Source organism: Rattus norvegicus, chromosome 3 (assembly GCF_036323735.1).
Source record: "Rattus norvegicus strain BN/NHsdMcwi chromosome 3, GRCr8, whole genome shotgun sequence".
NCBI lineage: Eukaryota > Metazoa > Chordata > Mammalia > Rodentia > Muridae > Rattus > Rattus norvegicus.
In genome coordinates this window covers 48462495-48489467 of record NC_086021.1, presented here as the reverse complement: position 1 = coordinate 48489467, position 26973 = coordinate 48462495, and the positions used below count along the sequence as shown (strand labels likewise).

Genomic DNA, 26973 nt, shown 5'->3' with positions numbered 1-26973 from the left:
CTGAGATTCCACCACACACCAGTCAGAATGGCTAAGATAAAAAACTCAGGTGACAGCAGATGCTGGCGAGGATGTGAAGAAAGAGGAACACTCCTCCATTGTTGGTGGGATTGCAGACTGGTAAAACCATTCTGGAAATCAGTCTGGAGGTTCCTCAGAAAATTGGACATTGAACTGCCTGAGGATCCAGCTATACCTCTCTTGGGCATATACCCAAAAGATGCTCCAACATACAACAAAGGCACATGCTCCACTATATTCATAGCAGCCTTATTTATAGTATCCAGAAGCTGGAAAGAACCCAGATTTCCTTCAACAGAGGAATGGATTTAAAAAATATGATACATCTACACAATGGAGTACTACTCAGCTATCAAAAACAATGACTTCATAAAATTCATAGGCAAATGGAATGAACTAGAAAATATCATCCTGAGTGAGGTTACTCAATCACAGACAAACACACTTGGTATGCACTCACTGATAAGTGGATATTAGCCAAAAAGCTCAATTTACCCAAGACTCAATCCACAGACCACAGGAAGCTCAAGAAGAAGGATGACCAAAATGTGGATGCTCTCACTCCTTCTTAAAAAGGGGGAAAAATCCGTAGGAGGTGGTATGGAAGCAAAGTTTAGAGCAGCAACTCAAGGAATGGCCATTCAGGGCCTGATCCACATATGGCCCATATATATACAGCCACCAAAACTAGATAAGATTGATGAAGTTAAAAAATGCATGCTGAAAGGGACTGGATATAGATCTCTCCTGAAAGACAGACACTTCCAGAGCTTGTCCAATATAGAGGTCAATGCTAGCAGCAAACCACCGAACTGAGAATAGGACTCCCTTGGGAGGAATTAGAGGAAGTGTTAAAAGCTTGCAACCCCATAAGAACAACAATGCCAACAAACCAGAGCTTCCAGGGACTAAACCACTCCTGAAAGGAAAGACTATATATACATGGACTGACCCAGGGCTCCAACCTCATATGTATCAGAGAATAGCCTTGTTGGGGCACCAGTGGAAGGGGAAGCCCTTGGTCCAACCAAGGTTGGACCCCCAGTGCATGGGGAATATGGAGGGGCACATAAGGGGGATGGATGGGGGAACACCTGTATGGGGGAGGTAGAGAGAAGGGAATGGTGGCTTGTGGACAGGAAACCGGGAAGGGGACTAACGTTTGAAATATAAGTAAAGAAATATATCTAATAAAATTAAAAAAAGAAAAAGAAAACAAACCGCCGAAACTCTTGAGAGACTGATCTGGCTTTAGTGATTCTTACTGTCACAGATCCTTTGTACTCTTTAATTCATGTGTGGAGTGTGCCTTCATGCACACACCCTCTCCTCCTTGTCTTAGGAGTGTGTGGGATCATGTCTCACTCTAGGGTTCCTCAACTGTTTATCTAAACACTGGGTTTGGTGAAGCCCATGCTATGTTTGACCAAGCTCCTGGCACCGCACCCCTTATTAAACCACTGTGTATTTCAAGGGAAATGCTATCCACGTGTTGTTGCTTTCTTTCCCACTAACTCATCAAAAGATCATTTTGAAAATGACATTAGAGCCTTTCGTGTTTAAGGTCTCCCATGAACTTTCACTCGGAGCCTTTTGTGCTGAAGCCATCATGTCTCATTCATTCACCACCAAGAAATCCAGTTTCTGCTTAGGAGATGTGTTTAGGAAGGGTCTCTCTGTAGCTGGAAAACTTTCTTCAGTCGTCCGAAGGCTTTTCTTAGAATTCAACGTTCAATATGTTCCCTCGGGAATTTCTGTTTCACGGCTTTTGCTTTCACTGCTGCTTGTTTTTTGACCATCAATGAAGTTTGCAGAGCATGGTCTTCCTTTTCCTTACTGTCCTAGCCTCTTACAATTACAATTCGTTTGTGTCGTAACCTAATTTTACTCTGTGGAAAGAGAGTTGTTCAATTCTAATCGTCTTTGTTGTTGTTCTTCTGCGTGGTTTGCTCTACTTTACAATTAGATGAATTATCAGTGGGGGACATGGCTGGGGGACAAAGCTTAACTGCACTCTGGTTCCAGGGCTTCTACAATTCTTCTCCTCACCTGAAGCATCTTCCCTTGAGGTAGTGCTCCCTCTGCTCACGCACCATGGCCCTCCTTCCTTGACCATCATATTCTACTCAGTATGGATTTTTTGTTTGTTTTTATTTTTTTCATACACAGGATATGTAATCCTGGTTGACTGCTGGTCTGGATACATCTATGTACTCAAGGCTGGCCTTGAACTTGCAGACTTCCTGTTTCTGCCTGTATTTCTGTTTGTATTATAGGCATGTATCACCATGCCTAGGTCATCCTGCATTCTTGAAATTTTTCAAATACAATTGAAGTAAATCTGTTCCACCTATAACCTGAATGTGCTGTCTTTTCTTGAATTTTCTTTTTCTTCCTATTTTCATACCTGGCTTCCATGGTTCTTCTTATCGTGCAAATCTTATTTTAAATGACACTTTCAAAGAGTACTTGTATGATGACCCATGACTCTAAGATAGGTCTTTCCTCTCCCACAGACATTAGTGTAGAACAAAGCCTTTCTCTGGTCTTTGATGCGTCTGCTTGTCCATAGATCTTTCTCCAAGAAAAGCCATGACTTGTTTAATCTCTCTTTAGATTCCCATAGCCTAACCCTCTTCCTAAATGGCTGTGGCCTAGACAAATACATGAATGAATATGCAGTCTCCTGCTCGAGGAAATGAAATACTTAATTTGAAATGGTTTTTATAATAAAATGATTCAACCATATACATTATTATTATCTTAATTATTGAGATGATATATTTGGCAAACGTAACTCTAACTTAGCAAAATGACATTTTGAAAGATTAAAGAGGTTTTTGTTTGTCTTTTCCAACTTAAAGAAACCTTAGCTAGTCAATAGAATTAGTCCCACAAAGTGACTACTCTTTTTTTCCTTAAAATAAGAAAGTATAATATCTTCATAATACATTTCATCTTCAAAGCCCCTGCAAGTATTAATTACTTCGCAGAATGTTATCGTTCTTGAAAAGGTAACACCTGTGACTTAAGTTTATCTGCAAATGACTGATTTGCTCTGAGCCAGGACAACTTCCTGAGCTCTGCCCTCAAAATCCTCCCTGCTCAGGAGGAAGCAGATGATTCCCTAAAACCCACAGCGGGCTTTTGACTCCTGCAAGGTTATCCACAGACATGCCCTACGATGTTTCAATAAAAATAAAGAAGATAAAGATTTAACATGCTATAATCAGGGTGATTTTTCTTGAATCTTTGGTTAAGGGGGAAAGTGCCTTGGAACTAATTGGGTCTCATGCACAGTATTAATGTGGGATATATTAATAGAAGATCAAGAAACAAATGCAGAGAGTATATTAGAGGTTTGTGTTGGGTGTTTCATGTTTAAAGCCACTGCCTCATAGCCGCGTTAAGCAATCAGAGTTCTCTGCTCTGATTCGAGCTTCTTTCACTGAAGCCCTGTGATAATGCATCTGTGTGGCATTAATGCTGTATTTCTTTTTGAACTGTGGCCACTGTGAGCACTTTTAGACTCCAATTAGGCATGTTTCGAAAGTAACTGTCAAAATACACGTGTTGTTCTTTTAATTACCCATGTTGATCACGATCAGCGTTATTATAAGGGAACTGTAAAAAAAAATAGTGCATGGTTCCCCAAAGGAAACATGTACTCACTGGACATCGGCAATGACCGTTTTCATTTTATAAAGTATAACATTTTACTCCAAAATGGGGAGGACCTAATGGATCATTTGAAAAGCTGTAACCAAAAATGCAGTCTCACAATTCTTAAAAATATTTAAAAGGATTCTGTGAATAGGAGGTAAAAGAAGTGAGATTTTTACATCACAGCCAATGTTTTGAAAATAAATACACATGAGAATTCATGTTAAAATATAAACAGAAATAATAATATCGACTCAAGGAATTTAGATAATTGCTCTGAATTATTTTTGGGACATTGTTTCAGACATGACAGAGTGTCCTATAGATGCTGACAACAGAACACTGTGGATGACTGGGCCGCCGTGCGGAGGCATGGAGGAGATTGGGCGACCGGGAGAGATCTTCACAATATGTTTCCTCTTCAAAGCCCTCGCAAGTATTAACTAATCCACAGAATGATCGCGTGCTTGAAAAGGTAACACTTATGACTTAAGTTTATCTACAAAAGATTTGTTGTGAGCAAACAAGCCCAAGTTGTAGGAAAGATTCTGCAGGTAGAGGAAGAGTTCAAGTTAATCAGACTTAAAGCAAACTTTGCGTCTTCTAGAGCATGTCTTCATAGGGGGTAATAGATAGTTTAAAATGTATAGATTTGCTCTTTGAAAAACTTCATGGTTCTTTCATTGTTACATTTCATGACAGTCTACTCTCCAGATGGGAGTTTACATAACTGATAGCGAGTTTGCCTTTAAAATAAAAGTAGGAATCCGAAAGACGTCATAGAGGAAATGTTGGATGTTTCTTGTGCTCAGAAGACAAAGTTAAGTGTATACTCAGAGAAAGGATGCAGGGGAGCCCACATCAGTACCAGGAAGCAAATAGATGATAATTATAAAAGTTGGGGGAAGTAGTGGCTATGTGTACCTACGTGTATGTGGAGATGAGGGGAATAATCCCTTTAGAGAGACGACAAACTATAATTTACTTAAAAATATTGAATGTTTTGTTTTGTTTTATTATTTCTTTTTAATGTCACTTTCCAAAGCACCACAGTTTCTTCTTCCTTTTTAAATTGAAACTGCAAAAGGTAAGGCTGCTCACCATGTTAGTTGATAAAAATATAAGTTTAATATCAGGAAGATGAATTAAGAAGACAATCTCAAACTATCCTAATGGTTTATGTAAGCTCAGGTTGTATCCTAATGGTTATCTAAGCTAGGTTGTACTTGATATGGAGTCATAGCTATAAGGTTGAAAATTAGATGATAGTTATTAATTAAATTTGGAAATAATCATAATTAAAATTCTTAACCTCCATAATTCATAACTATATTGTATGTTAAAATTTGTCATACTTTGACATATTACTCAACCAACCATATTACTCAAATTTCTTGGACATTTGTGTATGTGTATGTGTGCATATATGTACATGTATATATTATGTATGTAGACATGAATAATTATTTATATATTTATTTTCATATCCATTGTGGTGTTACACTGTGCCAAACTCTAGATTAAGTCCTAATCGTGAAATAGTAAGTTGTGCATAACCTTCTTTTAATATAAGTTAGAACTCAGTAAAGTATAGTGCTATTTATCTGGAAAAGAGACAAGTCCAAGTTGCTCTTGGAAAGCAGACTACACAAGGGCAAACTAATTCAAATTTGCGAAATCATAGGGATAGTTCCCTTAAAACCATAAAGTTAAGAAGCGATAGTCTTGACAGGTGGGGGTGGCCTATGCCCTTAATCCTAGCCCTTGGGTGGCTGAGGCAAGTGGAGCTCTTTGAATTTGAGGGTTCCAGCACTGCTAAGGCTTTGCAGAGAAACTCTGTCTTGATAAAAAACAACACACACACACACACACACACACACACACACACACACACACACACTAATAATCTTGAAAGCAAACAATAAGCACATCTAATTTCAAAACTGAAAACACTGAGCTTCATTTGAATAACAAGTATAAGTTTATCACTGTTTTCAGCTAACATTTTTATAAACCCTTAATGCCTGTGTTATATCAATTGGCAAGCATGCCTTCCCAGAACAAACGACAATGTCAACAGCAATATAAGGGGAACAGGACATAACACAGGGAGCACAAGTCACAACCCCTCACTTATAGGCATTTACAGTGCAACCATAGAACAAGTCTATTACCCATGAAATAAGAGTGGCCAGCATAGCAATATTTGGACATGTGATAGGACAAAAGCGCCATAATTACTAGAGAAAACTCCAGCTCCTTCAGGCTAAAAGCCATGCCTCAATCATACTTCTATTACTGGCTCGAGGGTGTGTATTTGGGAGTGGATAATATATAGCATAAATCAAGACCATGAGAGCACTCTATAAACTTGATGTTATAGGTGAAAGGAAGCCAGTTTGTTTAGATAAGGAAAATGACATATTGAAAATACTGCTTTCAAGTAGGTTGTTCTTGGGTTACTGCCCAGGTTTGCCCTTGTATGATCTGTGTGAAAGACATAATGAGGTATTAAAGGTGGCATTTCAAAGTCAAGATGATGATATGTGTGGTCACAAAGAGAAATGTATGGTCACATGACTACTGATGAGAGGTTAGTTCGTAAGATTAGAACAGAGGTATGCAGCAGTGGGGGATGGGGAAATGGGGATAGCCACTAGAAAGTCCAAGTTGCCAGGGACTGAAGAGCTTCCCAGGACCCAACAGGGATGACATTAGCCAAAATATCCAGTATAGGGGATATAGAACCTGTAGAGACCATACCCAGTGGATAGACACAGCCACCAAGTTGAAGAATGGGGCCATCTCAAAAATATTAATCCAGAATTGCTCCTGACAAAAGGAAATACAGGGACAAAAAGTGGAGCAGAGACTGAAGGAAAGGCCACCGAGAGACGGCCCCACTTAGGGATCCATCCATCTGCAGACAGTAAACCCAGACACTATTGCTGATGCCAAGAAAAGCTTGCTGACACGAGCCTGATACAGCTGTCCCCTGACCAACACAGATGTAGCTGCACACAGCCAGCCATCAGACTGAGCGTGGGAACTGCAATGGAGGAGGTAGGGGAAGGACTGAAGGAGCTGAAGGGGTTTACCATCCAAATCCCCCCCCCCCAAAGCTCCCAGCGACTAAACCACCAACCAAAGAGTACACACGGAGGGATCCATGGCTCCAGCCCCATATGTAGCAGAGGGTGGCCTTATCTGGCATCAATAGGAGGGAATCCCCTTGGTCCTGTGGAGGCCCAATGCCCCAATGTAGGGGAATGCCAGCACAGGGAGGCGGGAGGGAGTGGATGAGGAAGCACCCTCATATAGGCAGGGGGTAAGGGGAGGGGATAGCGGGTTGGTGGAGGGGAAACTGGGAAGAGGGATAATATCTGAAATATAAATAAATAAGCTAACCAATAAAAAAGATAAAAAGATGGTTGGTTGGCTAGCTTGGAGCTGAAGAGATGTCAGTGTGTTATACTGCTCAACTATATATGTGCACATATACTCTCACATGTATGTACATTAACATGTGCGCATGCATGCACACACACACACACAGAGTTGTACATGAATGATGGTAAAGAAAATAATCATCAAAAGAAAAGGCATGTGAAACCTAGAGATGTTTGTCGCGAATGGAACTGGTTGATGAGGAGGGAAGCAGTCCGGGGAGAAAGTGGTGATGGGTAAATTTGGTATATTTTACTTTGCTTTTTTTAGTGAGAAAAGTCTCAGAAGAAATGACTAATTAGCACTTGAACATTTATGAAAATAGTGAAGTGTAGCTCTTCTTATAACCAAAGTCATTATCTTCACACTATGCTATATACTCAAAGGATACTTACAGAGTTCTTTCATGCTCTTGCAATCATGAGAACCACAGAAATCGAATAATGAACATAGAAAGGAATTCCTCTACCCTAGTATAACCACATTCCATTGTGCTGACAAATGAATAAAAGGTAGTGTTGTTTAAGAGGAATATTGAATAAGGGTAAAGATAAGGGAGTCAAAAGACATTAACAAGAGTCTATTTAAAATTTTATATTTATTCTGTGTATGAGAGAGAGAGGGGGGGAGAGAGAGGGGGGGGGAGAGAGAGAGAGAGAGAGAGAGAGAGAGAGAGAGAGAGAGAGAGAGAGAGAGAAAGCATACAAGCTCATGGTGCATAGGTAGAGTTGAGAAGACAGATTGTTGAAGTCAGTTCTCTTTTTCTTTTTTTTTTTCCCGGAGCTGGGGACCGAACCCAGGGCCTTGCGGTTGCTAGGCAAGCGCTCTACCACTGAGCTAAATCCCCAACCCCAGTTCTCTTTTTAATACAGGAAAGCTAACTGTAAAACCCAGGTTGAATGTGTTGACAGCAAGTGCCTTTATCCAATGAGCCATCGTATCAATCCAAGACTTAATTTTAAAAGTGATATAAGAATAATAGCAGGTAAATGAAGCCATATTACTTAAATATATTGGTTACAAATGAATTGAAGTTTTTGATGAATGAGTGAAATAACACTTCAAAGGAAGAACTAGTTTGGTTGGAGCAGAATAAGCCAGAAGAACAAGGTTGTATTAATGAGGTAACTGAATCTTTAAGACTTTGGAACTTCTGTTTGCTTTCTAACTTATACCCTTGGGAGAATAGAAGCCATTGAGAGTTTTGAGTCAAGGAGTGATACTGTAGGCTGATAGACACAAAATGGTCATTTTAACCTCTGTCATGACTGCAGGAGGAGATGGGAAATGATTGGCTCATGAGTGCAGATCCTTTATGGATGGCGTTTTATGGAAAGGAAAGGTTCTACAGGCTTAAAAGGCTGGCACAGAGAAAATTAAACAGGAAGGAGGAAGGGGTCCTATTCCAGGCCATTATGTTCTTGGAATAGAGCAGCGGGTGTTTGTGTAAACACAGAATTAACTGGATGGGGGGCAGGATACATATATTTGAATTTCTTGTCCTAAATACAAGTCTTATAGTATTTGACACCAAACACTCACATCTAAGATTTCTTACAGAAGTGGATCCCATCAATAACTGTGTTAGTGAGCTTGACACTACCTCGGTCGGCCATCCAGATATGATCTAGTTCTGAGTGACAGGTTGATTGTAACCTTTAACTGTCACTGAACTAGGCACTAATAAAATATAAATTCTGGACTGCCACAATATCCGATAATTGTGTGTCCAGTTTCAAGTTACTGAGTTTAGGCAACTTTTTGCAGTAGTAGATCAAAGAGTACAATACTGTAGTAGAATTCGTCACTTACTGGATGTTCTAGTGGTGGAATGACATCTTTCAGCACATGCTGTGAATGATTCCTTCTGTGCCGGGAAATCTGCAAACACATTGACATTTGATACTATTACATTGCTTTTCTTTACGAGTTTGAAAATCATTTTAATGAGCACAATTTAGTTGATATGCAAATGAAAATGAATGTATTAAAATGCAATCAAATAATGATAATAACATATATGTAAAATGAATAATGTATTAGATGTTAATTAATTTGAATAAAATTTATATTCCAAGATGGCTGGCTGCAAAAATAGCACTCTTCTATACCTTGAATTTCCCCTTATCAAGTAATGAGATCCGTAACACAATATTGTACATCATCAGACTTTTACACCTGCTTTAACTAAATTATATGATGTAAGTGCCATACACGACATTAAAAGTTAGAACACAAAAATCATATGCATATCCCTGTTGGAACTCTTAGCTTGGACAATAGTCTCAATGTTATGAGGAAGCTTAAAACCATTCCATACAACGTGTCCACAAGCAGAGGTTTTGCCATTTTGTGGTTGGCAGAAGAGTGAGGGTCTAGTAACCAACATCACCCACCAATCACATGAATATGAAACTTCCAGAGGATCAATTCACCCAGCCATGGATAGACCTCCACCTTTAAACCAACTCTCAAGCCATTCTGGAGCATCATGGAGAAGAGACAAGCAGACCTTATGCTTTATTCAGACAAACATTTTTCTTTTGTTACCAGACTCAAGGCATAATAGAATAAATATTTTACATCTTTGTCTTTCAGCACCTTAAAACACAGTAACTGGGAAAAATATTTCATGCAAAAACATGATGTATTGCTTATGCTGCCAGCCTATAATTCTCTGGATATGTGCAGTATTATTCCCACATCTTCCTTTATTGTTCAGATGCCATTAAATACACAAAAGTCGCATGACACATGGTCTTTGAGCAAAGAAGAGTGAAAGTTATTGTTCTTTCTCCAGAAGAAGCATCATGAGCAAATTCCATCATTAAAGAAGAGAAGAGGAACTTATGATCTAATGTGATTGAAAGATTAAAAGATTTCATTAGTCAGATTACTTCATATTTTACATGAAAGATAGAGGGGAAGAGAAAGGAGAGAGAAAAAGGAAGAAGGGGACGGAAGAAATAAAGTAGGTCTCAGCACTTTAATTAGATATGAAAAAGGTATGTTTAACAGACTGAAGAAATTAGGTCAATGTCTGTGAAGATTTTGAGGTAATTGTATTACCATAGAAACTAGAAGCTGGGCCTAAAGTTTAGCAACTCTATACAGTTCTGTAACCTAATATTTATTCCACAAAAACTAAATTATAACGAAAGCAAACTTTGAGATAATTCTTTCTATTGCCCAACTCGTGTCTGGACAGAAGGATGAACACAATGCACAGGGAAGCACATCCAGAAAGCAGATGCAGACTGGCTTTGATCTCGCCATTATCTGTTAATTGTGGCAGATAAAGTGAAGCACATAACTTGAGTTTCAAGTTCAAACTCATTTAGCTCTTCAGAGAGACTGTGACTTCATGAAAAAAAAAATATTTGTCACCAAAGATTGTGGAAATAGAGCTTGATGTAGTTGGAAGTTGTGATGATTCATCTTCGTTTTCAATGTGATTGGATCTGACATTAAGGAAGAGACACATATCTGGTCTAACCACTAAAGGCATTTCCAGGAAGGATCAACCATGGGTCGTGGAAGAATCTCGACACAGTGAACAGGACCTTTGGTCTGTAGTCAAGAGGTCCACTGAAAAAGCCTTGCTGTTGCCCTACCTGCTTGATTTTTTGCTCGTAGGCATTTTGATAGATTTATATCCTGCCGCTGTGACCACTGTGGCTGCCATCAGAACCTAGTTTCTTGGACGTTCCAATGTGAGTTTGGAGATCAGCAGCTCTGCAGGAGTGCTCCAGGTCATCAGTACTAGAGTGGGACCGGTGGGGCATCTGAGTTCTCAGCCTGTCAAGTGTTACAGACAATCACTGCTGGAGTAGCTAGGCCCTATCATGTAAGCCAATCTAATCAGTCAGTGTTGGTTAGAATCGACTAGGGGATGAGGACTGATTTGGAGATGTCTTTTTTGCTAGGTTGACAGATAGGTTTCTAAGTGTTGAAAAATACGTACACAGTAAGAGAGGTAAGGAAAGAAGATATTGTACTCTTGAAGCTATAACTAGCTTATCTGATGGTTAGAGCTTGCCATTTGAGTAGATTAAGTTAATGGAATGTGAGGAGAAAAGAAAATACATCAATGTTCAAAGCTATTGTCCAATCGGACTTTGTTCCAAATTCTCTGTGTCTTTGACACTGGTTAGGACTCAACATTGAACTAATGTATGTGGAATGAAAATTCAGGACCCTGGGTCATCAAGTGGAGGCAACTGTCTAGGCTCAGAAAGTTTACGTTCATTAGCTATTTAACTTTAAATATGGGAGGGGGATAGTTTTATATTCAGAGAATATTTCAGAGCTTCCTGTAGAAAAACAGCCTCTTCTTTGTGTAAATGAGAAATAAATCCCCATTTCTTGGAACCATGACATGGTTTAGAGAATTTGAAAGCTGGCATTACTTCAAAAGTATAGCCACAGTAGACACTAAAACCATGTAGATTCAAGACCTTGTGTGTAAGGACGCCGAGAGCAAGAGTAGTCAATGAGAAGAATTCTAGAAATCTCAGCTTCACAGTGGCTGTCCACAACTCAGCAGGGAGAAATGATCTTTCTGTATTTGGTCCGTTAAATAAGTAGAAGGTTGTTTCATGATGCCTTAGATTTAGAATTACATCTCTGAAGTACTTATACTCGCATCCATACTTACCTGTAAGAATGGAAGTCATGAATGATAGAAACTTTCATTTTTTTATTTCCTTAAAACCCAACTCTATTTCTAGCTTGGGGGTCAATGTTAATTACCTGGAAAATAAAATACTTCAAGTGTTAGAAATAAAAGTTCAAGTGTTAGAGATAAAAGTGCCCAGGAAATTGCAGAATTGATGCATGATGTGGCCTAAATACTCCATCATCCCCTACATACTGCCTGTCACTCATGGAGAACATGTACCTCGAAGGCAGGCTTTCCAATTCTGCTTTGTTCTCATTTGCTAACAGTAGTAAGTTTGTGATACTTGGGACAATTTAACTCTATTAATTTTTAAGTGTTAAGGTTCAGTAGAAACTTAATGTATCAAAGCCATTTACCAGTATAGTAAAACTGTTGAAATTAAGTAAATATGGAAAACCTCATAAAATAAGCTAATGATTAAAATTTGAAATGAATGTTAATGAGACAAACTGACCATTGCTGAACAGACACCGGTTTTTCTCTTGAAATGGACAACTGGGTCCATGATTTAGCTAAACCAAATTTAAATTGCAAAATGATGAAAAGATAATATCTTATGCTAACATTTGTGGAATACCAACTTGCCAGGTACTATTCAGGATTTTAGTATACATCTGCTAAGGAATATATATATATATATATATACATATATATATATATATATATATTCAGTAAGTAAAGTCATGATGCACTGAAAAGTTGAGTCTTTTCAGTTTATAAAGAAAAAAATGCTTTTAAGGTAGAAACTTTTGAGAGAGTCGAGCTTGTAAATTTTCATGCGTTTAACAAGGAAATTAGAGTCAGTGTCAGACCTGTTATAAGTCATCTTAATACTTCCTTGGGGAGGTAACACTCCTGATGATTCTCAAGTCAATAAGCTGCTGATCTGTTGTGTTCAACCAAGTTATGAAGAGTATTGAAAATAGAGAGTTTTATATTCATCCTCGGTGAAACATTCTTCCCAGGAGAGCAAAGGAACACGGACTTCCAAATCACATGAGCCTGACCCAGAGTCAGGGTTTTGAAAATTCTGTATCCATAGTGGTTTAATTGCTGCATATAGATATTGGGAGAAATTAGGGTACATCAGACTGTCTTTCTATGACATACTTAACTGGAATAATAAATGTGATGAAAACTTGTGTTCAACCAAAATTCTCATGAAATAAGTTTAGAGGGGAAAAAAACTCCAAAACTGTGTTACAAATAATAGATAATGTCCTTTATGAACATTTATGAGTAATGAATTATTGTCTGATTTGGTGAAGTGTCTTGGGATAGCCCTTATACATGACAGTTTGAGACAGTACATAGCCTTACGATCAATTAGTATTGTCAGGACAACCGTCATGTTTGGTACATCATTTCTGCAAGCTCTGAGTAGGTCAGTAAAATACACTTGTTTCTGTTACCAAGTGTTTCTTCTCAGAGTACAGCAAAAGGAGTAATTCATTTAGACCATGCTATTGGTTCCCAACATTTTCTGGACTAGCCGTACCCTGTTTCACACACCTATGCTTTCCTGAAGTTATTTATACCGTGTTTCAGGACCTGACGCAGTCTGATCTGTTAATTTTTAAATAGTTGATGAGTTTGAGAAGTTGACTGTCAATAAAATGATGGTAGTTTAATACAACTTTCTTTCAGCAAGTTACTTTCTCACAGAATTATGGAGGCTTGCCTCTGCAAAAGGTATTCTTATCCCATATGCTTCTTTTTGGTTCTATGTGGTCATAAGCCTAATGGGAACATATACATATGCTGACCATGTAGAAGAGGGCACAGCCACATTTGTTTTGTTAGCTTTTTAAAATAATATTTCTGAATTATGAAGTGGTTTCAGCTTCATTTTACAATTCTACTTGGAAATAATCGTGAACTTTGACATGGATTTATTTCCAAAATTCGGAGCAAATAAAAACCTGACAATTCAGTTTCTCTGACCTATTTATTATTTTTTTAATGTTTCTTTTACTTTATTCGATTTTACTTCACTTTTGTTTTCTTTGTTTTATTAAATTGCTTGATTTATTTACATTCCAAAAGTTGCCACCCTTCCCAAGTCTGCCTCCCCGAGTTCTTCAGCCCATCCTCCCACCCAACCCCCTGAGAAGGTGCTTCTCCATTTGCCCAGCTACCCTGCCTTACCCCCACCAGCACCCCTCTTCCCCGGGGTATCAAGTTTCCATGGAATTAAGTGCATCGTCTCCCAGTGAGGCCATACCAGGCAGCCCCCTGCTAAATGTGTGCCTGGAGCCATGAACCACCCTATGTATGCTCCTTGGTCTCTAGGCACTCTGAGGGATTTGGGTTCGTTGATGCTGTTATTCTTCCTCTAGGGTTGCAAACCTCTTCAGCCCCTTCAGTCCTTCCCCTAACTCTCCCATATTGGGTCCCGACCTCAATTCAATAGTTGACTGTAAGTATCTGCATCTATTTTAGTCAGTTACTGGTAGAGCCTGTCAGAGGACAACATACCAGGTTTCTGTATAACACACAATAGCGTCAGAATTTGGTGTGGGTACATGGGATGAATCCCAAGTTGGGCTCGCCACTGGGTGGCCTTTCTTTCAGTCTCTGCTCCATTTTTGTCCCTACATTTCCTTTAGACAGGGCCAATTCTGGGTTAAAATTTTTGAAGATAAGCGGGTGGTCCTCTGCCTCAACTGGGGGCGGGGGGCATGTCTTTCTACATTAGCATTTCAGCTAATACCATCCCCTTTGAGTACTGGTCGCCTCTCACATCCCAAGTCTCTGAGCCTTTCCAGAGGTTCCTCCTCTTCTCTCACTCCCTCTGCTGCATAGTTTGACTCTTTGGCCTGTTTATTAAGAATGTCATCTAAGTTTCTTTTGAAGTGACATGAATATGTCTTAAGCTCTTGTTATTTCTGTAACCTACCTCTTTAAACAGTGAAATTGTGATAACGGATGTTTGAATTGATGATAACCTTTCATTTGGAGAAGAACAAAATTCTGTCATGGTTCATCCTTTGTGTGACAAACTATTTACTCAATAATGATACCTTCCTATTGAATTATCAGGGCCTATAAATGGGAATGGTTTGTAGTCGGTCCCATTGAAAAGCAATTTAAATGCAAGTGTCTTGTGATTTGGATTCTCTTAAAATTGATAGCAGATTGACCTATATAACTAAACAATTCTAGATCAAAGCTGCATTTTTCCTTCATGGTCACCACACAGCCCTCTCCCCTTTCTGAATCTTTGTACCTGTGGAAGGTTAAGTGGAAACATGAAGTACCCAGAATGCATAAAGCAAGCTTCCTTCAAACCCCTCCCTTTTCTTATTAGAACATGTGCTATAATTTTTTTTCAGATCTTTAGCTTCCAAGTGGAATTTAAAATTTACTTTTTCAAATATTCTTCATTTTTCTTTCATTTATTTTTCATTTTTAAGAATCTATTTAAAACACATGAAGCTGATGAGTGGGATTAGTCTGTGATATATTGCATACTGTAAAAATAACAGAATTTGGGCACATTATTTCCCCTGTGTGGGAGGGTCTACCATAAAAGTTATACATAAACATGAAACATTCCACACAGCTCTGATTTTAACTAGATTACCATTTTTGATGAAAGTTTATATCTTGTGGCTTAGACTTGAAATAAAATCACTTGAAAAGCATTAGTATGTTCCAAGGTTTTCACAGACATGTGCGTTTTCCGAGGCATACCTCCCATTAGCAACCTCCCTGGATACGTGGATGAAAAGCAGAAATAAATCTGTGGTTAAGTTTAGTCTTTATCTTCACAGTTTCTCAAGAAAATTTTTTTGGTGTATCCCAAGTCTTATATTCAAATTTTCATGTATTTTGCCAAATTCAATTTCTTAAAGCTATCACAATCAGACATTGAGGAGTGTTAGCGGATTCTTTTGGGGATGTGGGGATGTGGCTAATATTTTTAGTACTTGTAACAGTTCAGTCGTTTACCAATAAATACAGCCTAAACGATGACTACTCTTACAGCACATGGGTGTGACATCTAGCTTTGCAGAAAGAAGGCTAACATGGTGGAATTGGACCCTATCACGTTCTTAATGTGTTGTAACTCTGTGGACACCAAACATTTACCCAGTACTTAGTTTTCTGCCGTGACATAAATAAATCTTTCAGTCATCTCAGTGGTAGGCAATCCCATAAAGCAATGAAAGAACGAATTATTTGACTTTGTACCTTATTAGTGCATGACAGATGCATAGCTTAGCAGATACGCTTTCCTTTCCCCTTCTGACCACTGTATTCTTCAAATGTCATAGTGGGAATTCATAACCAAATCTGTTCCCCACACATGACATCTGACTGATCCTTCATCCTCCTTTTACTGTATAATGTGAGGAATACAACACTGCTTCTTATGTCTTTCACCCCTTGAGAAAAATTAAAGGGATCCTCAAGACATGTTACAGCTAAACGTAACCATCATTTCCTGACCCCCAAATAGTCAAAGAGAGGCACCTCTGGGATGGTTTGAAATGCTTGATACCTTTCCTTGCCTTAATCCTAAGCATCTGTTTTCTTTTGAACAGGAAATCAGACTACCCACTGATTGTATTTAAATACAAATTAAAAATTGTGTACAGTGTTACCATTGGCTTGCTTGAGATCAATATCATTCCCTTTAGCCTTTCATGGGGGTCATCTTTAGTATAATGCTTCTCTCCACGGTTCTCAAAATGAGAGACACCATTGCGGTGAAGCTTGATAGTTTCTCTCTCCTTGTAGACTGAAGTAACCATCGGAACCAAGGCCTGAAGATGTCTGTATTTCATTAATGAGAAGTATATTTGTGCCTTGAATTCATTATTAATATTTTATCTCTGGAGGAGCACTTAACTTCTGCTAAGGGTTTTGTTTTACATATATTTTAAATCTTATTTTCTCCTAAATATTTAAAAATTATCAGTGATACAGAATCATAGCACAGGTTTATGGGACAAAAGTGTAAAATTTCTCTTCAAACATGCAATGTGTATTGATAGGATGAGGGTAATTGACGTAGCCATTATTTTGAATATTTCTCACATCGTTGGGAAATGTCCATTTTTTTCTCTTGTTTGCTATTTTGAAATGTTCACATAATTATAGTCAATTCCAAGTGCCCTAAGGTGCAACAGAATCTTAGAAGTAAATTCTATCCAAAGTAGCTTCTATCCAACTACACCTGTCCTCTCACCAACCACCCTCTCCCTTTATTTCGGGTGAAGCTAACCACTGCCTTGGTAAGATGGATGTCTTAGAGTCTGCATGTGTAGTGTTCAGCCTCCTGCCTCTACAGTGAAACTTCTGTGATGATTAACTTGGTTATCGGTCAGGGCTTTGGATGTTTCAGTCCACCATCACTTGACTGCAATGCATTGGGCTTGTGGTGAGATAGTGAATCCTGTTGGGGTCACATGGCAAAGCAGAATTGCTCAGTTCACTGGGGAGGAAACAAGGCAGGCCAGGAGCCACAGTGGGGGACAGCCCTTGTGGCATAAGGATTCCAGAGAATTCTCCCTCCCTAAAATTATACAGCACTTCCTAATAATACCACCCTTGGGCAAAGGCCTGTTATGTATTTTCTTCCATTTGTGACACTATTAATGGCAGTGCAGGATTTATTGAAGTGACACTTATTATTCTTACTATTAGCAAATAAAATAACTCACTTACTCCTCCCATTTACTCTTGATAGCAGAGATACTCACTCTGATAGAGACAAAAGGAAATAGTTCGAAGAGTAGATTATGAAACTATAGATGCATATTCTAGAACGTTTGAATAAAATTTCCATTTCCCAACAAGTGAAAACTAGGCAATCCTTTAAATAAAACAGTAGAAGCCAACACTAAACATACTTAAAATTATTTTATAAATGCCTCATAAAATGTAAAACACAAAGTAAATAACAATTGTTGAGGATCAGAATGTTTATGACGCTCTAGTCATGTTTACTGAAATGAAACCCGGCATTGTTAAATTCCTGTTTTGCTGTTTTGTGCAGACACATCCTACATCTGATTTCATGGTATCTAACTGCCTGAAATTCCTGACAAATTAAATCAGGCTCAGTTTCAATTTTTAAAAATTCTTTCACTTTCCAGAAGGGCCCAGGTTAAAAAACCAAGGTTTCTTTTTTACTTCTGCAAGCTTATTTTGATCACTAACAAAGAAACCCTTTTGGTTTTGGAACACTGTGATGCATTATGTATGACACTTAGTCTGTGGTATGTAACGTTTGACAAAGATACCTACCTGCTGTCTGCTTTCTATAGTCCCACTGATCATCTTTCTTCATAGATCTCTATTTCTTAATTCAAAGGTAGATATGTACTTAGTGAGAGTGGTCTGCCTGCATTGAGTCATTCTTACAAACGTTGTGGGAGGCAAAGATTTGAATAACTACAAACACTCTTTCGAGAATTAAGATTTTCTGCCAAGTGTTCAAAATAAGCACATCGAATGAATGGCTTCAGCATCTTTAGTCAACACCTAATAATTGTGCGTTGCCAGATTGCTTTCTTCACCTATTCTTTGAGGTTCTTAGAGACCCCCAAACTCACCTTCTGCTGCTGAAAAGGGAAGATTTCATTTTGAAGGTTAATCCGACTCAGCAGGATTGAAGGATGGCACTTTTCCTTGGTTGTAAGTATGTTGGCTCAGGCCAGACAGCTGTTAGGACATTCTCCTCTGGGAATCGTGCCCTCAACACCCTCCATTGATGCACATACATGGTCTACTGGCTGCCGACTTTCATGCCCATCTGCTCAGATGGCCTGGTGCCCACTCACAAGTTGGCTGGATCCTTGCCCTTAGTGTGTAGGTGCCAGGCAATGATGGGTTTAGATGGGCAGCCTGCATAATACTACAAGTGACAATTTTTTTCTTTCTCTCTGTGCAATATCTATCCTCTGTGCCTTCCGTGAAAGAGAAACTTGTGTTTCTCCACCCCCTGGCCCTAGCTATGGATGCATGCAGCCTTGTACATGTAGATGAACATGTGTATTCAACTTGTCACCCACATTAAGATTAGAGAATTAAGGGGACAATTCCCCAAGATCCAAGTGACAAGTTCCAACAATGAAATGGGTTGGATTGTGAAAATCCTGAGCAACTGGAGTCTGTCAGAAGACATTTAGCAAGGGTGTAAATACAGCCGGCTGGTAGGTAGCAGGGTACCAGGACATGGCTGAAGATACAGCAGTGATGATTATTGTGTCCGGCACACATTGTTCTGCTTGCATTGAAAATCAAGCAGAAAGAAAGGGTTAATAGGGACACGATTTTTATGTCCCGTGGGGCTGAGGGTAGATGCTGTGATAGTCAGACCTCCAAAATGACCCTAACCAAAAGAAGAAGAAACAAAAATAGCATCATTCCTTTTAAGCTACAGCAAACCCATGAAGAGGAATAGATTGGCACAGGAGGTTGCGACTTTAATGATCCAAAGCATATGAATGCTTGTTAGCAGACAGCAGACAGACATAAGTAAGAACAACAGTAATGACAGCATCTGCAGCCTGGCCTATGGCACGAAAACCAATCAGGCAGCAGTGGAGAGAAGCGCCCGAAGGTACGGTAAAGCTGTGCTTTCCTTGTGTGTTTATTTAAGGGTGATTGAATTCAGGGTGTTGTCAGTCTGCCTTGGAGAATGGTTATCCAATGTGTAGGCATGATCTTTCTCTCTGAATATGGTCTGTTGAGTCAGTTAGTTATGTGTGACTACTTGATCTGTCCTAGCCTTTATATACTGCCAAAATCGTCCAGTCCAAGTTCCAAAGGAACGAGGCCTAAAAACTTTTGGCTCCAAAATCAAATTAGGCTTCTCTACTTCCTTAGCCAGAAATGCATGAATACCCGATGGCCAAAACCAAAGAATTTGACATTGTGGAATGGATAGAGCTGTCATCTACCACCAAAGTGTGGAAATATCCACTGTTTGAAGTCAAGACCAGTTCAACATCTTCAGTAATCAGAACAGATTTCTCGGGACACCTTTCTGTGGTATTCTGGCATTGGGCTAGGAATGTTTCTGGCAAGCTGCCGATTTCAGATATCAAAAGTGTAAGAACATACGGTTTTTAAAAGAAAATCTGCCATTTTTTCCTGTCCAAAAAAATTCATAAAAGTTGCACATTTACTTATTAAAAGTGAGTCCCTTCTCCCACGTTCAGGTTACTACCAGTTGCTTAGATGCATTGAAAGGCAGCGTAAGTCAGGATGATTCAAAGAAGATGATCACGTGACTTAATGTTCCTGTTAGCTGTCATTGGGGATTTTCCGCAGGACTTTCTAGTGAAAAGTAGAAAAAAAATCAGGATAAAACCCAACGCTCCTTCATCTGACTACCTGTGCTGTAAGTTAAGCAACCATCAGAGCTGCCTAAGCAAACCGTTCTCAAGTGCCCTGTCAAGAGAGCCCCAAGCTAAGAAGCCAGTTTTCCATTTCTTGTAGTCCTTAACATACAATCTCGCAATGCTACGAGACCAATCTTTTCAATGTGTCATTGAACCAACCATGAGCGTTAGCTTTGGCCCAAGATATCTTACCAGAAATGTGTTCCTAATTCCTTTCAAAATACGAGCCAGCTGAATTTCTGGTCTCTTCCAGATGAATTCATTTCTTACAGAATATTTGACTAAACTAAGGTCAAGTTTTCAAAAGTAACCCTTTACTGGTTGTAACTGAAGCAAGCTCCTGGGTTTGTATGGGTGGTTAGGGATCTAGGTTCTTCTCTAGAAAGAGAATGTGAGTAGATATACAGCCATTGCTATAGAAAGATGCAGATACAGAATTGTGTGCAAGGTAGGACACAGGTATGTTAAAACACATTAAGCACATCTACTATCACAAGACACGAGGTATTTATAGTTATAATTATGTAGTATAGAATATATAATTATAATTATATAATGTAATTATATGTTAATATAATTTAATTATATATTACTATCATATAATTATTATTCTGTGTATTATATATGTACACATGTGCATGTGCTTACTCAAGGGCACATGTAGAATCCAGGGGTTAGTATTTACATATTTCTTACCACACTTGGAACTTGCTGGTTTGGCTAGACCAATTCACAAGCAAGCCTCTCAGATCTGCTTGTCAGAGCTTCCCTAGGTAAATGGTACTAACTTTTTATGTGGATTCTGGGAATCAGAATGCATATCCTCATGCTTGTGGAGCAAGCATTTTTACACAGCAAGCCATCTCCCCAGGTGATAAATCCAAGGTAGAGGTGGGGTATAGTGTTTATAAAGGGTCATTGGCTTTTGGTTGTCAGATTCATTTTATTAAGAAATATACATTCTGCCCTTAATGATTTTTCAGGGCTGAATTTACTGCCTGTCAGTAGTAGTAAATGAACAAATATTGGCTACCTTCAGCAGGTAGATAATTTATAACCAATTATTTTGTAACTAATCAAGCATCTTTTGTCTATTGGCATTATATTTCACTTAAGTTTCTTGGAATATGATGTAAAAGCCTGGAAGATACATAGACACTAAGTGTATGTATGCTTTTGTTAAATCTAATCAGCACAGCACAGTAAGTTTTACTGGGTGAATCTGGGTACAGGATTATGATTGCCAATAGTCCATCTCTTCTAGATTTTATACTAGTAAATAACAAACAGTGTCAGAATTAGTTTATAACAAGAATGCAGAAGTTATCAAAATATCTTACTTAATCTCTTTCACTCATTAAAATCCCATTAAGGCCACAGTAGAAAGGAAAAAAAAAACTTCATCCATAGAAAATTTTAGAAATGAAATTGTGAGCAAAAGTGAACATGAATCAAACATTTAAAAGATAAAATGTATTATTTTTTCCAGCTTGGTGTGTGTCTATTTGTATTCTAGGCATATGGAAAACAGAAGCAGAGTTTTGAGGTCGAGGCACGCCTCGTCTCTACAGTAAGACTGAGTCCTAAACATAAAGATGCTGGAGAAAGGTTCCATGAGAGAGGATAGGAAGAAAGGCCTCAAGGAGGGAGGGAGGGCAGGATGTGTGCCAGAGATGTAGAGTTAAAGAATACTTACTGCACGTAGAGTGGATTGAAGAAGCGTAGTGTTGGGAAGATGGAGAGAAGAGATGGAGAGAGGGATGGTGGAGAAAAGAGTAACGGACACCTTTGTAAAGCGCCCTTGTGGGGACTTTCTGCCTTAGTTCATTTTCTTTTGCTGTGGTGAGATAAAATACTCTGACAAAAGTAATTCGAAGGGTAAATGGGTTATATTGGTTTATGGTTCAAAATAGAGTATCGTCTGCAAGGATACTACAGCAACAGAAGTGAAGACACCTAGTCACATTCTAATCAGGAAGAGCGGAGGTTGGGTACAGGCATGCTCCCTACCTTCTCCATATATGCAGTCCAGGATCCCAGCCAGAGAACGGTGATCCCACAATAAGTCAGATTCTTGCCTCAGTGTAAGAAAGTTAGTTCCCTGCAGGCATGCGCACAGGCACATCCTCCAGGTGATTATACACGTCATTAAGTTGACAAAAAAGACAAACCACCATGGTTTCTATTTTCTAAATCTACTAAAAATGAATATAAGGTACTTATCCACTAGCATGGGTGGATAGTAACTTTCTCAGAAGCCAATGACTATAAAGTGAAAATCCAAGTGAGTTACATCCTTACAAGTTGTTGGGACCCCCAGATTCACCAAATAATACATTCCATTGGTCTCCTAGAAGGATAATGCAAAACAACTGACAAAGACAGCACACATTGGGCTGCAGGACATGGGGGGAAATATCCCCCTTTGTTGACTTGCTTACGCGGTGCCAGAACTTACTAGAAGCTTCTGGAGGAGTAAATTCACCATCCCTCCTACACTGCTGGAGATACTATGAATTACAATAGCAATCGCCAGGGGAGGAGGAGGTTCACATTGATACATAGTAACATCACTGTTACAGAGTAAAGGACGTCTTTCAGATGGATTGCCAGCCCACTCCAGAGAACTTACCTCCTGGTGGAGAATATAAACTTGGTAAAGAGCCTATACTTGGGGGGATGTCATAAAGCTTAGAAGGAATTGATATTTTTGTATCAAAATAGACATTGTGTCAAACTAACTTCTACAGACATATGCTTTTACCCATAGATTAGTGTTGTTCTTAGCATCACCAGAAAAGCTTTTTTTTTGGGGGGGGGGAGTGGGCAACAGTTATTACAGAGATTCAAACATGTCCAGAGTGCTGAAAATAAGTGGCTAATTAAGGACTATGGAGTATGGAGTGTCATAGCGATTGATTAGTGATGAGTTGTCTGTTTCCTACTCATTCTCATGCAGCCAACCATAATGAAATTTAGTGGGTCACACAGGTTCCTGTGTGCGTGCACATACACACAGACAGACAGACAGACACACACACACACACACAGACACACACACACACACACAGTAGTAGGAAGGGGGCTAGCTGGGACAAAAAGCTGTGGTTGGAGAGAAAAGATGGCAAGAGAGGGCAGGGGATGAATATTACCATAATTCCACATATGAAGTCACTAAAGAATAGCAAAGAAAGAAACTTGCTATAAAGAAACAAATACAACAAAAAATTAACCTCTTTCTAAGACATCAGGAAATGAAAATATTAGCAAAATAAATATGACTGAGATATTTTTGGATGATCCAAAAAAGAAAAGACATGTGGATACAATATAATGACTAAAGAAGATGCAACCTGAATTTGAAATTGTGGAGAAAGGAATATTAATGGCAGAAAAAGAAAACATAGAAAACAAAACGGAAGAATTCTGACAAAGCCAGTTTCTCATTTTGTTGACACAACCTCCAGAATCTCCAGAAGCTCATTATTTTGTAGCACCTAGTACCCAGATAATGAGCGTCTTACTGCCTATCCCAGCTATCACTCAGAAGGAACAGACTCTCAGACAATATAACCCATTGCACATAGCCATGTGATCATAGCATTAAATCAGAAGCAGCTTTGAATCTAGAGTCCAGACTCACATTCCCTGCTAACGCAGAGGGAAGGGGGATGTATGTGGCTGAGAAATAGAGGACTAAAATCTTCTTCCTAATAATCAATGGGACCTCCAGTATCTATTATTAATCATACTCCAGAAATTCAGAGGCACAGATGTATTTTATCATCTAGAAGACCAGAGGACTCTTTAGCACCATGAATAGTTCCAAGTTCTTGTATTACTGAGTGTAGGTAATCTCAAGTGAAAAGGAGATTTCATCATGTAACTGCTCTGTAGAATAGCCACACATGGGATGATGGTAGCACACACATGTAATCCCAGCACTTGGGAGGCAGACACAGGCAGATGTCTGAGTTTGAGGCCAGGATGGTCTACAGAACAAGCTTCCGGACAGCCAGTGCTACACAAAGAAACCCTGGTTTGAAACAAACAAACAAACAAACAAACAAACAAAACAAAAAACAAAATCAAAAACTTATTAGGGAAAAGAGTAAGGCCTCTGCTCTAAACACCTGGAGAGTTCTATCAACATTTTAACGCCCTCTTTTAAAGTATCAACTAATAGTTGCTGATAATTAGAAACTAATTAGTTACCAAGTACTAACTAGTCATTGTAGTTGTAATGAGTCACTGTAGTCATATAGTAGGACCATAAATAGTTAGGCATGTGTTCCGAGTGATAAAATAACACCTGTTTTTCATGAGAATTTATAAAGAGGGTAGAAATTACCAAATAAGAATATATAAAAAGATGTATGTGTAGGTGACTTGGTAGATGACTACTTATACGCAGAAAAGGTAAAAAGAAAATAAACAAGCTTAAAAATTTTTTAAAAAACATAAACTTTTCAGAATATTTTCGAAAGAGAAGGAAAATAGGGTTCATACAAGCACAAAACCGCGATAAGCAAGAGTGGTGTTAGGAGATTACACAGTTCCGATCAATAGAATTTCTACAGGAAAGCAGTGCCGAGAAAGCTAGGACTAAAGGAACCCCGTTTCATTATTAAAATAAGCGCTCATCATTCTGGACGACCAGTGGAAGGACTGGGAAATCTGGTCCTGTCTGTTATCACTGCAAGAGATGTTATTAATTCTCTTAGAATAAAGTCCACAGCAATATTTCCATGTTTATGCTTCTCAGAGCTTTCTAGAAAGAAAAAGAGAAATATCCCTTTTACCTATCATCTACTTAAAACTTTCTTATTTTTCAAAGGAAGGGATGGTGCCAAAATAATATTAATTTTAAAAAAAGGAAAAGAAAAACAACCCCCGACTAATGCTCCCCTACGACAAATAAAGATGAGTGAATTCCGAGGCATTCAATTCTCCATTGGGTCTTCACCACAATGCTGGAGTTAGTCATTAGTGCTCCCTGCCTGTGCTATCAGTAAATGATCAAAGTGTTTGTTTGGGGAGAAATCTGTCATAGAGCATAATGATTCCCAAATTGTGATGCTGGCCATTTAGAGTAGACTCCTCTGTGTTCACTTAGGAGGTATTTTAAGGCAAAATTGGATGGGAGGATATAGGACCGATTGGGAATTTTTTTTCTTCGTAAATCAAATAACACAGAATGGCACCGATATTAGTTTGTGGACTCACACTCAAAGGCAGTAGCGAAGGAAGCATTCCCAGAACAAGTAGGGGAGGGGCTTGTGAAGTCCCACCCTCAGCCTGCAGCTATTGGCAACTGATGTCCGCTGGGGGAGGGGAGTTGGTTTTCTTAAAGCCTGAGTCTGTTACACGTTAGTAGACAACGCTGAACTCCACTCAGACACATGCAGGCGCCACTCAGTGAGGGCTTCATAAAGTGAAATAGAGCGAGCGAAGGTGGGAGAGAAGAGTGAGCCGTTACCAGGGCAGGAATTGGAAGAGGGAAGTAGGGAGCCAATTTTAACAAAAAGCATTCTATGCGCGTAGGAAACTCTCAGACAATCAAAAACTATGCCGAAGTACCAAGCAGACCAACCAAAGGATCGAATAAAATCGGTACCTGAATCGGCACTTATTTTGGAGTTAAAATAAGGCATGAACAGGTGTGGAGCAAGTCTAACTCCCAAGGACTTAGGTCATATGTTATAGAAGAAATTCTTATTCTATGAATAAAAGTTATAATTTACTCTTAAAGTAAGAACTTCGTACTTAAATCTTAAGACAATAGCAACAAAAGTGTAATAATACTCTTTTAAAATAAAATTTTCACATCATGAGTGTTCAAAGTTTGAGTTTTTATAAAAAAAAGAATTCAGTATTTTAATCATAAACAAAGAAAAGATTTTTACTTTGTATTTATGTCATACTCTCAGATTTCTCTGTGGCGTTGGGATGGACTTAATTTTCCTCAGTCGCTGGGAAAGACCCAGCTTCCTCTTCCACAATGAAAAAGAAACACACACACACACACACACACACACACACACACACACACACACACACACACACACACACCAAACAAAAAACAAAACAAAGAAAACAAAACAACAATAAAACAGAATTATTCTGAAGTGTTGGTCAGAAGCTCAGCAGAAACTTTAGAATGTTTGTGTGGTATGTGAGGAATCCTTAGGAAGTTTTCTTTAGGAGAGCTTGGTACTTTTTACCTTGGGATACAGGGCACTTTGCAGATGGTAATGGAAAAGGAAATTTTTGGAGCCTGAAATAGAAATGAAAAGGAGGGGGTACCTGATAGAATTTACTGGGACTAAGGAATTCGAGTTTAGGAAAATTAAAAGGAAACTGACAATAACGTTTACGTAAACCTGGTAAATGAAACTATATTCACCTCATCCTCTTTGCAAACAAAAATGCCAGCAGACTGTTTAGTTGTGGGGAATTATGTCAAATTTAAAAAGAATGTATTAATAAAAACATTTCATTTTAAAAATGGTTTCATAGACAGCATTCATTTCACAAAAGCAATAGCAACACACACATAAAGAAAATCACAGGGTCTTTTGGAATATGAAAGGACTGAGCTGCGGTTTAAAGATAATATCGTTGAGTAGTTTTTATGAACAAAGAAAAATTTCACGAAGAATCATGAATGCCAGGCAAGAATTCTATTATAGAGCGTTACATTTCTTTTGTGGCTACAGGTAATATATGTCATTTGGTCAACAGAATCAACATTTTGCATAGGTACAATTGATTTCTAAGCAGAGGCTCAAGTATACGGAG

General features: G+C 38.7%; 1 protein-coding gene across 5 annotated transcripts in view; it reads right to left on the bottom strand.

Moving 5' to 3' along the window:
• Positions 1–26973, bottom strand: part of Arhgap15 (Rho GTPase activating protein 15) — a 619269-nt gene that overhangs the window by 512746 nt on the left and 79550 nt on the right. For all 5 annotated transcript variants that reach the window (XM_063283268.1, XM_017591542.3, XM_017591541.3 and 2 more), the window contains exon 3: positions 8944–9012. In XM_063283268.1, coding sequence (XP_063139338.1) covers positions 8944–9012 — 69 coding nt within the window. The remainder of the gene's footprint in view (positions 1–8943; positions 9013–26973) is intronic.